At 33.2% G+C, this 14,902-nt stretch overlaps 1 protein-coding gene across 4 annotated transcripts in view; it reads right to left on the bottom strand.

The window, feature by feature from the left end:
• Positions 1–14,902, bottom strand: part of LOC145260690 (thyroid receptor-interacting protein 11-like) — a 183,818-nt gene that overhangs the window by 93,785 nt on the left and 75,131 nt on the right. For 3 of the 4 annotated variants that reach the window (XM_080119089.1, XM_080119091.1, XM_080119092.1), the window contains 3 exons: positions 9,573–9,619; positions 5,622–5,739; positions 122–165 (listed from right to left, as the gene is read on the bottom strand). In XM_080119089.1, the coding sequence (XP_079975215.1) occupies positions 122–165; positions 5,622–5,739; positions 9,573–9,619 (209 nt within the window). The remainder of the gene's footprint in view (positions 1–121; positions 166–5,621; positions 5,740–9,572; positions 9,620–14,902) is intronic. The other variant, XM_080119090.1, reaches the window with a different exon arrangement.

Raw genomic sequence — 14,902 nt, 5'->3', positions numbered from 1 at the left:
TTATGCCCGGATCAGATATTTTTCAGCGTTGTCAGTCACCTATGCAAAAAACATACTCCAATGACTCTATCGTCACATCCGATCGACGAATGAAAAAAAAAAAAAAAAACGAGTCACTTACTTCTAGATTTTCTTCTTTCAATTTTTCGATTTCTTCATCAGCCCCTGAAACAACAAAAAAAACACCATTTTACTCAAATTATAAGGAAATGAAAGAAAATTAAAAAATGATTACATTCGAAATTTCTGTTTTACAGCACATCAACCTCTTTTTTGTCATTTAATGCCAAAATAATACACATCATGGACACATACATACACATCGTGAACAGTTAATTGTATACAATTAGTTGAATACAAGTTTGTAATGAGCATGAATATGAAAACCCTGTAAAAATGATATTCTTCTGATGGTTGAGGGTTCAATTCTTAGTGTGGGCGACTGAGAAATACAATTGCGAATTACTTACGACCTTTATCCAGTCTGATGAATATGATGGCTGATGGAACAAGAGCATGCTACCTTCATCAAGTACATAAAATTTTCATGAATGAAAGAGTAGAACAAGTAAATTTATGAATGAAAGAGTAGAACAAGTAAATTTATGAATGAAAGAGTAGAACAAGTAAATTTATGAATGAAAGAGTAGAACAAGTAAATTTATGAATGAAAGAATAGAACAAGTAAATTTATGAATGAAAGAGTAGAACAAGTAAATTTATGAATGAAAGAGTAGAACAAGTAAATTTATGAATGAAAGACTAGAACAAGTAAATTTATGAATGAAAGAGTAGAACAAGTAAATTTATGAATGAAAGACTAGAACAAGTAAATTTATGAATGAAAGAGTAGAACAAGTAAATTTATGAATGAAAGAGTAGAACAAGTAAATTTATGAATGAAAGAGTAGAACAAGTAAATTTATGAATGAAAGACTAGAACAAGTAAATTTATGAATGAAAGAGTAGAACAAGTAAATTTATGAATGAAAGACTAGAACAAGTAAATTTATGAATGAAAGAGTAGAACAAGTAAATTTATGAATGAAAGAGTAGAACAAGTAAATTTATGAATGAAAGAGTAGAACAAGTAAATTTATGAATGAAAGAGTAGAACAAGTAAATTCATGAATGAAAGACTAGAACAAGTAAATTTATGAATGAAAGAGTAGAACAAGTAAATTTCAGCTTAGAACAGGTCAACTTTTATTTTCAGCATTGACATTAAAACGATTTTCATAGTTCACCAAACAAATACAATCACAAATCATTCTTTTTTTTTCACATTGTTTTTATCAGTTGAAGACATTGATATCTATGAAACTAAGACAAGATATAATAGATCTGGTCCTTTTCTTTTATGGCATATGTTGTTTGGAAAAATGGGATCGTAATTAGTTGGTAACGTTCAATGCCGCCAAGACTAAGCTTATTTCCTTTAATAATTACAAGAAACCTTCTCAACCACTGATTGCCATGGCTAATGATACACTGCCTGAAAGTACTTCCCTCAAACTCCTAGGGTTAACATTCATAGACAACATGAATTGGAATAAATACATTGAGGCAATTGCCAAGGCTGCTGAGAGGAAGATAGGCTCTCTCTACTGTGTTAAAAGGTTACTCACATCTGAGAGTATCCTGTATCTCTACAAGGTCACGGTTCGACCATGCATGGAGTACTGTTGCCACATCTCAGTTGGTGCATCTGCCACTAGACTCTCGCTCCTAGACAGGGTTTAAAAAAGAGTCGCCAACCTAATAGGTCCTGAACTTTCAACTAAACTCCAACCTTTGTTCCATCGCCGAAACGTGACATCATTGTGCGTGTTTTACAAGTATTTCAGTGGCATGTGCTCTGACAAACTCAAAGCACTAGTACCCTTTCGACAATACCCTCAACAAACTCGACAAGCAGCAAAATCCCACCCCTACACTGTAGAAATCTCTAGATGCTGTAAAGCCTTCTGCTTGAATATCTTTTTCCTTCGCACTGTTGCACTTTGGAATTCCATATCGAGCCCCTGCTTCCCTAACTGTACTGATATGCAGAAATTCAAGTGTAATGTGAGCAGACATCTTGCTGCTCAACTCCCTAAATAGTATCCCTGCAAATCTGATCCCAAATAGTAGCCCCTTACGACTAAGTGGCCCTGTGCCTTGTTTGGAGTGAAAGACAATAAAAAAAAAGACTTTTCTTAAAACTGAAACAAATATGCAGAGTTGCATTTTTCTCCTTTTGTTTGTTTCCTTGCGACTGTCTCAGCCACAAAGTGTTGGGTCAGAGTGTTAAACCGTAATCACACCATTGAAGAAGATTAACAACAACATTGCAAAGGAAAAGGAAAGAAACAATAATATCAATGTTTGGTGCATTTTAGGTCAGAAAACCAGGATCTTCAGACAGCCTGATCTAGAGCACCAGTCAGGATATAAAAGAAAGGACACTAAATAAGAAAAATATAAGTTTTTTTTTTTCCCCCCCAAATCTCATATTTTTGTTATTTATATAAAAGAACTGGAATTTTTTTTATGACATATATACACATCATGCAACAAAAAATGTCATATTCCAAAAATCACATCATTGATTTTTTTACATAGGAAATCATTTTTTTTTTTTTTTTACAATTTTTAGCGATTTTAACAGTAAATTGTACCCATTGCAAGGCTGATTCTGATCTCGATAGTTCCAACTGAGTTGTCTTCCCCTTATTTATTAAACATGGCGGATCAAAAGATAAGGTGTTGCTCTACCATAAAATTTGATTTTTTTTATAAAAAAAAATAATTGATCAATTTATGTGATTTTGGGATGTGACACTTTCGTTCCATACCAAGTATGTACATTATAAAGTTTTTTAAGATTTTTTTTTGTGTTTTCGTTTTGAAAATAAGTTCAATACTAAATAGGCATTAAATTTTTTTTAAATTCACATTTTCACAAACATCTACAAGAAATCCAACTAAACAATCATTATCGATGGTTGTTTATATGATTTAACAAGTTGCGAACAGAGGGACCACACGTGCATTATTAATTTTTCATCTCTTTTGGAGGAGTTTTCTGAAGGTTGGAGGGTGGGTAGGTCTTTGTCTGTTGGAGAATGGATATTTGATGTATGTCTTTAAAAAGAATTTTTTTTAATAAATGGTGCTTCCTTCGGGCCAGGATCAAAGTGTAGCATCTGTTCCGGCAGATACTGCAAGCTATGACTAGCTATGACTAGCAAAGACCAGATGTGGGGGCAACCCCACATGCCTGACCTTTAACCAGCTCCCATTTCCCACCTCTCGGGAGCTGGTCCCCTTTTTCCCTTCCCCCTCCCTTCACTCCTCACATTAAAAATCGGCCTTGTGCCTAATTTGCTCGGTGGGGGAGCAAATAAATACCATCTGTTCTGCAGATGCTGCACTTAAGATAATTTGTACCAGTCAATAGAGGGGCCAACCCTCTATACTGGGGCAATTATTATTTTTGGTAATCAGAGTGCCCCCTTTTTGCCTACTTTTAGGGGAGCTGGTTTTTACCCCACATTAAAAACGGCCTTGTGCCTAATTTCCTTTGGTGGGGAAGCAAATAAATACCATAAATAGTGCTTATTTTCACTGTGATTCAAGTAAAATATGGCAGTTTGGATCAATTAGGTTTCAAAGACCCCATAAGATAAACAATGAAAAGGACAATTCTGGGTTGACGCCAACTGACTTTCAATGCATTTAAGAAAAGGAAGTGGGGGATATGTTAAATATTTATTTTTTAATGTAGGGTGTGTTTTTTTGTTTTTTTTAGATTTTAGAATACTAGGAACATGATCTCTGCAGAGTTTTTTATTAAAAAGTTTGTAAAAAATTTTTAAAAATAAAAACCAGAACCCTACATTAAAAAATAAATATTTAATAAACCTCTCTTTTTCTTAAAATAAACCTTTCCCCATATCAAAAATTTTTTTTTTAAATCAACGTTTTTATGAAAAGCCAAACAACTCTAGTTTATTATCGGTTTGTTTACAGATGTTATATGCCTCGAAAGTCAACCCGTGTCGCCTCAAAGTTGCTTATTTTCTGAAATCCTTGAAACATAATTCATCCAGCAGTTCAAAATAAAATAACCAGAAAACTTATAAATATACTTAGTTATTAGTAAAAAAAAATATTAGTGCACAAAAAATTACGGAAAATCATCAAGTAGAATTTGAATAAAAAATAAAATTTACTATTGTAACATGGCCGTTACACTTCAATTACTCAGACCCGCACGTTGTCTGGTACCATCACAGAAACAAACAAACAAGGAAGGACATAAAAATACGACTCAGCATTTTTTTTAGGTGAATACAAAAAGCATTTATTCCTGTCATTTCCGACAACGCACTTCAATGTGTTTCAAAATATCACTCATGCGTCGAACATGTCTATCGAGATGCTCTTTCATGCACGTCTTTTTCCTCACTTGCTTTTCCGTTTTTTTCAACCACGCAGTGCATTTTCTCTCACCACATAAGAGTCAAAACACGTCCAATCATTTCCTTTGTTTGACCACGTGCTACCTTTTTTTCTCCTTCTTCCCATGACGTCAGCATGCGCACACTTGCTAAAATTTGTATATTTTCACTAACCAGCTATCATAGGCTGCTGCTGGTTTTCTCAGACAAGCTCTGTTACAATAAGAATGCACCACTTTGTTAGACTATTCAGAGTCAGACAACTCTGCACGACAAGACTGTATGGAGTCTTCATATCAAAAGAAGGGAGATAATCTTTTATGCTATACTGGCTTGACGTGAAGATAGTTATTTCTATTCCACAGTGAGAAATGTAACACAAGGGTTGGAAAGTAGGATTGAAAAGTCAGCATCCCGAGGAGAAGCACCCCCGTCTACATTCCGCAGCAGAGGTGCCTCAGGTGATTAGCAATAAACTAACTTCTCAAAGGGGAAAGCAGAGCCTGAGAGGCCAAACCTCATAGGCCCTGTCGGTGGGGCATTAGAATACACCGACTGCCCCCCCTGCAGAGGGTAAAAGTCCCTCAATGGGGGTCCTGGATATGACCTTAAACTATATCCAGTGGTGAGGCCCCAGCTTGTGGGCTTTGGGGAGTGTGGAGTCACCCTATAATTGCCATTACTCCCAGGTCCACTCTGACCCAGAGTGGTAGTACCTGTTAGGGTTCCAACTATGGGTTAAATAGAAACCGACTTGAAAACAACAAATATATTTTATTAAAAATTTTTTCTTCAAAATCACTGGATTCGGCATTAAATAACCCGAAAAGGGCTGATATGCCGTAAAACAAAAACAACCAACCAACCAACCAAACCTCATAGAACTGCTCAGGACCACTCTTATACCGCAATCAACAAGTCATTACAAGAATTGCCTAGTCTCTGTTGAGTTTGGTGCCGAGTGCTTGTTTCATGTGAATGTCATTTGGATTTTGTGGATTTCAAATACTAAATCAATTTTATTTTTCTATTTAAATTCTACTCAATAATTTTGTGTAATTTTTGGTATACACTATTATTTTTCACTGATAAATTTTCTTGTTAGTTTAATTTTCAACTGCCATATTTCATTCAGGTCTCTATAAAAATATGTACAAAATAAAGATGGTCTCTTACTTGAAAGTGATTTTTTCAATTCGGAAACATATCCTTCGGATGACTCTAGCTCATTTTCCAGTTGTGATATTTTTTCCTTGAGCTTGGTAATTTCCTTCTCAGATAAATCAATTTGTTCCTAAAAGACAAAATTCAAACAAAAATCGACGCTGTTTTAAAATTTGTCACTGTGTAGAGGGAGACAACTCTCGTTTACTAAGAGATTCATTGTTTTCATATCATAATTTAGGATGCTCAATGCAACAATATTTTTTATTAAATCAAAACATTAAAAAAAAAAAAAAAAAGAAAGCCGTGCTGATTTTTTTTTAATTTAACAAAGTTGATAACAATAATAATACAAAATGTATTCTTTACGCGACTATTAAAAGAATCATTTGTTTTCATATCCTAATTTACGATGCTAAAACCAACGAACCAACAATATTTTTATTGGATGAAAACATTTTTTAAAAAAGCTGCGGCAACTTTTTTCTACATTTTTTACGACTTACTAAGAGATTAAATGCGATGATAGAAATTATAATTTTTTTCAAAAAAAACTTTTTAATACAACAAGGATAAAAATATGAAAAGGCTGTGCCAGCTTTTTTTTTTTTTTACTGAACAAAGTTTATAATATTAATAACTATAACATCTACAATATAAAAGCGAAAATGTGTGTGTGCATTTTTTTTGTGTATGTCTGGCTTTTGGAGGGAGGGGAAGGTGCTCTGGGTGGTTACTCTTTCTTAGTACCGTTTATATGGTACCTAGATTATAATATCTATGATTTACACAAGGGGGTGGTATCTTTTATTTGGGCGACTTTTACACGCTATTTTCACAGTATTTCTTAGTCTCCCCATGTTTATTTGGCTTTTCCGTATATAAACGAAACTGATCCCATAGCAAAATTAGCCTCCCTGCCACTCATGCTCGGGACGTCCAGAAAGCAACGAAGTTTGATCAATGCGGCCAAAACCTGTCATATCAGACAATTGCTATTCATTTTGACACTCTCCTATTTATGAGGAGGTTTTCCCTAACATCTTGGGGGAAACGCAGACACTGGCTTGCAGCCAAAGTTAAGTTCCCCCATATGGCGTGATGTTTGACCTCATTAAGTTTACGCACCTGTCACTTAAGTTTTTAACCGTTAAATTAAAACGCTTTTTCATTCCTCTCCCTTTGTTGCCGAGTGGGTAGGATACGAGTCTTTTTTATTCCCTTTCTTTTCCACCTTCATGTCAAGACTTCAGGTTTGAGCCTACCTTCCTACAAAAACTTCTTTTTTTTTCTTTTACACCTCCAAACACCCGGGCAATGCCGGGTACCCCCGCTAGTCTATAATATAAATCTCACCTGTCTGTTTAAATGTATGTATGTCTGTATGTCTCGCAAAAACTTTCGACAGAAGCAACAGATTTTCATTAGATCGGTATCATTTTGAAGCTCGACTCTTCGGACAACAAATATCGAAAAATTGGCCAAAAACATCCTTCATCCTCAGCTGCGCACTTTTCTACAGGGAGAGGTCGCTTTTTTCGCCAATATTTTCAAAAGTAATCGGCTTTTTTTGATTGTCTAGCCTTAATTTGAACCTACATCACTTCCAGTTTGGTGATGGGCGCAACAGCTAACACGTCACGTTTTTTAAATGTTTTTAAATATCGTTGGTTCGTTGGTTTTAGCATCGTAAATTGTGATATGAAAACAAAAATGATTCTCTTAATAGTCGCATAAAGACTACATTTTGTATTGTTAATGTTATCAACTTTTATATTACATTTTACATTAAAAAAAAATTTGTTGCAGTTTTCTTTTTTTAATGTTTTGATTTAATAAAAAATACTGTCGCATTGAGCGTCCTAAATTATGGGATTAAAAAATAAACAAAGTTGTCTCTCTCTGCAAATTGTAAAACAGCGCCCAAAAATCTTCATCTAAAAACGCATACAAACATTTAAAATATCTTCAAGAAAGACTTGGATCTCGGAGAAATATTAAATTTGAACGGTATATTGAGATGCGTGCAGAACAGAAGACATTGTTGGTATGGTCACTTTGAAAGAATGAATGAGAGTTCTTGGGTTGGTAGATGTAGAACAGTTGAGGTAATAGGGTCAGTTGGAATGAGAGAAAGTGATACAGGTGAATTTAAGAAAGAGAAAAATAAATAAAGACCTGGCCAGAAGTAGGTTAGTTTAGAAAAGGAGATCTAAAAGCTGGCCAACACATGCCATCACGTAAAATGAATGTTAAACTAAATATGATAATAATTACTTTAAATTTCAATTTAAACATTTTTTTTAATTATTTGCGTTCTTTCGAAAACTGTTCTCATCTTGAGTGTGATTTTCGGAACGTTTTGGACAATGTAACCTACGACCTTCTTCAGATATGTATCTTGTCCAACTCCAGAATGTTTCTGTCGAACTCAGAAATTTGGATAGAATTTCAAACGGAACCTTTTATTTACTTCACGGGAGAAGCATGCTTTTGTTCCATCAGTGATGACCGGAGAGAGCAACTATTAAACAACTAGAAATAAAATAGGTTTAAGGCTACCAAAATTCATACTACAACCGTCCGCAAGGACTCATAACGCAGTGGTTAGAGTACTTTGAAAAAAATCAATAGTAAAAAGTTATATTCTCCCGAAGGTTGAAGGTTCAATTCTCAGTGTGGGCGACCGAAAAATATAATTGCAAATTACTTAGGACATGGCTGATGGAACAAGAACATGCTACCCCCGTCAAGTAAATATAAAGGGTTCTGTTCAAAATTTTGCCCAGATTTCCGAGTTCAACAGAAACATTCCCAAGTTCGACAAGATATACCTGAAGAAAGTCGAAGGTTACATCGACCGAAACGTGAAAATCACACTTAAGATGAGAATAGAAGTCTGATGAATCCAAACAATATGAATAACTAATCCTCATCTCAAAAATTCAGAAACATAGTATTTTTAATCACGACACTTGTATTAAAATTTTACTATACTTTTTTTGATCGAACCTACAAATCTGTTGGGGAAACGGGTTTAATTGCCAATAATAGATAAGGTGCAGTCGTTATTCACTGACTCGAATGTTGGTCTTGTTAGGCTCTTCTGACTGGAAACATTGTTGAGACTTTGACTGATTTTCATCTTGTTCCTCACTCAAGACCTTACTGAATTAGGTGACCTCCCATAGATTTGCCTAATCCATATATCTATACAAGATAGAATGTGTGTGGGGGGACAACTCTCAACCTATATACTCAATGAATTTTAGATCTACAGACTTGAAACTTGATCGAAAATTTTTTAATTGGTTTTCATCCAGAAAAAAGAGAAGGGGTCAAAATTGAAAAATTAGTACATGGAGGGGGGGGGGGGGTCATCGGATTCTTATCTGTTTGTCAACTGTTCCATGAATGCGCATCCGCAAATCATTCACATGACATATGACTTATGCTAAGAATAAGTAGGTTTGGAAACACTTTTTAAAGATCGTTGCAAGCTGGCCTAATGACTATCGTACTTGAATCAGTCTTAAGGTTTTAGTTTTGATCTCAGCTAGAGTATTTTTTTTACTTACAAGAAGTGAACTGTTTAGAAAAAAAACAATATTCGCATGCACATGTCTCAGTTTGTTCCGTTTTTTTTACTTCATTTTTTTAAAAAAGGAATTTAACATTACGTTTAATACCAAGCAATGCAGCATATATCTGCTAGTATCATATTATGTAATAAATTTTCCTCTAATGAATAATGTTTTTAATGACATTTTAATTGCATTTTTTTATGCCATTTTAATATCACTTGTAATATTTTTATGACATTTTAATAGATTTCAATAACATTTTTAATGACATTTTTTTTTTAATTGCATTTAATACATTTTAAATAACAATTTAATAATTTCATTAGATTTTTAATTAGATTTTAATGACATTATTTTAGATTGCATTTTGATTTCTTACCTGTAATTTATTACGATCAGGCAAAATATCTTGCTGCTCAACTGAAACTAACAAAGAAAAAAAAATATATTAATTTCTCATTAATTTTATGCATCAAATATTGGTATAAGGAACAAAAATTTTTAAATTCTCAAATCTTCATACACAAATTCTAATTGCATTTTTATCCAACTTTCAGGTTAGGATCAAAGTTTAGTATCTGTTTAGTCTCAAGAAGACATCTTTCCAGGCTTTAACTCCTCATTTAAGAGAGGATAGGTTTATTAACTGTTTCCTGAGACATTTATTTACGAACAAGTGCTGAGAAGATTTTTTTCAGACATTTTGGTATTGTTCAAAGAGTTTTACTATCTTGCTCGTGATTACTGGAGTGTCTCGTTTTGGTTGGTCGTTTTGTTTTTTTGGCATATCAACCCTTTTCGGGTTATTTAATGCTGAAGCGAGTTATTTTGAAAAAAAAAAGCTTCAAATATTTCTTCAAAAAAAAAAAAAAAGCTTCAAATATATCTTTAAAAAAAAAAGCTTCAAATATATCTTCAAAAAAAAAAAAGCTTCAAATATATCTTCAAAAAAAAAAAAAAAGCTTCAAATATATCTTCAAAAAAAAAAAGCTTCAAATATATCTTTTAAAAAAAAAAAAAAAAAAAAAAAGCTTCAAATATATCTTCAAATATTTATTTGTAGAGTTTTGTTTGGTTGTTTTGTTTAACCAGTCAGGAAGTGAGGGAGATAGAAAGTGAAAGGGGAAATGGGGAAAAGGAAAAGGAGAAAAGTGAAAAGGGGGAAAGGGTGGTTGTTTATTAATTTTATTTATTGCGGACTATTATCCTCATCTTTTTAGTTATTGTTTCACGACATTTCAGATAACTATTCTTCTGGCCTTCGTCAGGAGGTAACTGCAACATGATAGGAATTCCGAATCTCCTAACTGCCTTTCGTAGTTGTTGTCGTCTCACCAGGTTTTGGCCAAGTAAGCCTCTGGCCAGCTTTGCGTAGGATTGAAACCGCTATCTTCAGACAATTCTCACCTGGAACCGTAGAGATTCAACGTCTCTATCCACTGCGCAACGGGCCCCAAAGATGAGGATAGTAGTCCACAATAAATAAAATTAATAAATAATTCTCATCTCAATAATGAATTTCAATTAAATAATATATATAGGGTGGTTGTTATTTTGTTTTTTTAGTTTTGCAGAACATAATTAAGTTTTGCAAAAGGAAGTAAAAAAACAAAAAGCATTAATGTTAGGAGTGACTCGTGTTAAAGTTGTGATCTGATGAAGTCCTTTAATTTCAATGCGATCTGATGAAGTCCTTTAATTTCAATGCAATCTGATGAAGTCCTTTAATTTCAATGCAATCTGATGAAGTCCTTTAATTTCAATGCAATCTGATGAAGTCCTTTAATTTCAATGCAATCTGATGAAGTCCTTTAATTTCAATGCGATCTGATGAAGTCCTTTAATTTCAATGCGATCTGATGAAGTCCTTTAATTTCAATGCGATCTGATGAAGTCCTTTAATTTCAATGCGATCTGATGAAGTCCTTTAATTTCAATGCGATCTGATGAAGTCCTTTAATTTCAATGCAATCTGATGAAGTCCTTTAATTTCAATGCGATCTGATGAAGTCCTTTAATTTCAATGCGATCTGATGAAGTCCTTTAATTTCAATGCGATCTGATGAAGTCCTTTAATTTCAATGCAATCTGATGAAGTCCTTTAATTTCAATGCGATCTGATGAAGTCCTTTAATTTCAATGCGATCTGATGAAGTCCTTTAATTTCAATGCGATCTGATGAAGTCCTTTAATTTCAATGCGATCTGATGAAGTCCTTTAATTTCAATGCGATCTGATGAAGTCCTTTAATTTCAATGCGATCTGATGAAGTCCTTTAATTTCAATGCGATCTGATGAAGTCCTTTAATTTCAATGCGATCTGATGAAGTCCTTTAATTTCAATGCGATCTGATGAAGTCCTTTAATTTCAATGCTATCTGATGAAGTCCTTTAATTTCAATGCGATCTGATGAAGTCCTTTAATTTCAATGCGATCTGATGAAGTCCTTTAATTTCAATGCGATCTGATGAAGTCCTTTAATTTCAATGCGATCTGATGAAGTCCTTTAATTTCAATGCGATCTGATGAAGTCCTTTAATTTCAATGCGATCTGATGAAGTCCTTTAATTTCAATGCGATCTGATGAAGTCCTTTAATTTCAATGCGATCTGATGAAGTCCTTTAATTTCAATGCGATCTGATGAAGTCCTTTAATTTCAATGCGATCTGATGAAGTCCTTTAATTTCAATGCGATCTGATGAAGTCCTTTAATTTCAATGCGATCTGATGAAGTCCTTTAATTTCAATGCGATCTGATGAAGTCCTTTAATTTCAATGCGATCTGATGAAGTCCTTTAATTTCAATGCGATCTGATGAAGTCCTTTAATTTCAATGCGATCTGATGAAGTCCTTTAATTTCAATGCGATCTGATGAAGTCCTTTAATTTCAATGCAATCTGATGAAGTCCTTTAATTTCAATGCAATCTGATGAAGTCCTTTAATTTAAATGCGATCTGATGAAGTCCTTTAATTTCAATGCGATCTGATGAAGTCCTTTAATTTCAATGCGATCTGATGAAGTCCTTTAATTTCAATGCGATCTGATGAAGTCCTTTAATTTCAATGCGATCTGATGAAGTCCTTTAATTTCAATGCAATCTGATGAAGTCCTTTAATTTCAATGCGATCTGATGAAGTCCTTTAATTTCAATGCAATCTGATGAAGTCCTTTAATTTCAATGCGATCTGATGAAGTCCTTTAATTTCAATGCGATCTGATGAAGTCCTTTAATTTCAATGCGATCTGATGAAGTCCTTTAATTTCAATGTGATCTGATAAAGTCCTTTAATTTCAATGTGATCTGATAAAGTCCTTTAATTTCAATGCGATATGATGAAGTCCTTTAATTTCAATGCGATCTGATGAAGTCCTTTAATTTCAATGTGATCTGATGAAGTCCTTTAATTTCAATGTGATCTGATGAAGTCCTTTAATTTCAATGTGATCTGATGAAGTCCTTTAATTTCAATGCGATCTGATGAAGTCCTTTAATTTCAATGTGATCTGATGAAGTCCTTTAATTTCAATGTGATCTGATGAAGTCCTTTAATTTCAATGTGATCTGATGAAGTCCTTTAATTTCAATGCGATCTGATGAAGTCCTTTAATTTCAATGTGATCTGATGAAGTCCTTTAATTTCAATGTGATCTGATGAAGTCCTTTAATTTCAATGCGATCTGATGAAGTCCTTTAATTTCAATGTGATCTGTAAGTCTGATGTCAGTCATGAATCTCGTTTGATGATTTTGAAATGTTTCTATTTTTCTGCAGCAATGAAGCCAGCAAATTTATGCACTCCAGATCATAGAGTACAACAAGGAGTATGTAAATCTTATCATTTCTAGCTTTAATGTGAGAAGGTACTATCGAGTTGCCATTAACAGGAAAGTAGTCCTACGGCAACACGTTCCACAAGAGTGAAGCTCTTGCAAAGAAGCTCTGTCAATAGACATTCCACAGAACGTCGTGATAGTAAAATGAGTTCTTTTCTGTATATGTCTTAGAAAAAGTAACCAAAGATTAGAGCTCAGTCGAGCAACTTTCATGGAAATAATAATACATTAAAGAGAGACTAGCAACGTGTTTTTCTGAGATAAAAAGGGTTAAAGGTAGTATCAGTGTCCAATCGAACGCAGTAGATCCGATAGAATATGAACTCAGAACCATTTTCAAACTCTGTAACAGTGTTAGATATTTTAACCCAACACCAACAAGTCAAAATTATGTTAACGAGTATGAATTTTGAGAGTGTTTCATTAGTTATATGTCAGGACAACCTGGCAGCAAACGGAAATAGACCCAGTGCACTTAGTGAGTGGGGTCCAGACAAAACACGTTAGAAGCAAGTATTGAAGTATTAGATAGGAATTACATTAAGTGTTCACGATGAGGCAGTTTTAGGAAGTGATCGCACAAGACATGCTTTTTTTTTTTTTTTTTTTTTTTTAATTTTCACCCCAAACAAGGCACAGTGCCACTTCGAAGTAAGGCGACAACTATCGAGGACATAAGTTGCAGGGATATTATGAAGGGAGATGAGCAGCAAGATGTCTGTTCACATTACACTTGACCTTCTGCATGTCAGTACAGTTGGGAAAGCAGAATCCTGGAAGGGAGTTCCAAAGTATAGCAGTTCTGGGGAAGAAACTATTGAAGTAGAAGGCTTTCTTAGATCTAGGGATCTATACTGTGTAGGGGTGGGATTTAGCTGCTTGATAATGTAGAAATTAGTGATTGGACGATTCCAATATTTTTCCCGATTCCAATACAATTACTGATTCCATACTAAATTCCCGATTCCAATACAATTACTGATTCCATACTAAATTCCCGATTCCAATACAATTACTGATTCCATACTAAATTCCCGATTCCAATACTTTATAGATCTCTTTATATTTAACTATAGAATTGTTTTGGTTTTTTTTTTCAATTACCATAAAAACATGTTAAATGTGCAGATATTTTCACAAACGTAAAAATGCTTGTGTGGAGGGGAGAGGGTGTCTGTCGATTTTGGCTTTACTGGTAGTTTAAAAATCAATAAATATTTACTGGAAGTTTAAAAATCAATAAATATTTACTGGAAGTTTAAAAATCAATAAATATTTACTGGTAGTTTAAAAATCAATAAATATTTACTGGAAGTTTAAAAATCAATAAATATTTACTGGTAGTTTAAAAATCAATAAATATTTACTGGAAGTTTAAAAATCAATAAATATTTACTGGTAGTTTAAAAATCAATAAATATTTACTGGAAGTTTAAAAATCAATAAATATTTACTGGTAGTTTAAAAATCAATAAATATTTACTGGAAGTTTAAAAATCAATAAATATTTACTGGTAGTTTAAAAATCAATAAATATTTACTGGAAGTTTAAAAATCAATAAATATTTACTGGTAGTTTAAAAATCAATAAATATTTACCGGAAGTTTAAAAATCAATAAATATTTACTGGTAGTTTAAAAATCAATAAATATTTACTGGAAGTTTAAAAATCAATAAATATTTACTGGTAGTTTAAAAATCAATAAATATTTACTGGAAGTTTAAAAATCAATAAATATTTACTGGTAGTTTAAAAATCAATAAATATTTACTGGTAGTTTAAAAATCAATAAATATTTACTGGAAGTTTAAAAATCAATAAATATTTACTGGTAGTTTAAAAATCAATAAATATTTACCGGAAGTTTA

The sequence above is a fragment of the Euprymna scolopes genome, chromosome 36 (genome assembly GCF_053919585.1).
Source record: "Euprymna scolopes isolate OS-2025 chromosome 36, ASM5391958v1, whole genome shotgun sequence".
NCBI classification, from domain to species: Eukaryota; Metazoa; Mollusca; class Cephalopoda; order Sepiida; family Sepiolidae; genus Euprymna; species Euprymna scolopes.
Note: the sequence above shows the minus strand (reverse complement) of the source record. Positions and strands in the feature narration are given on the sequence as shown.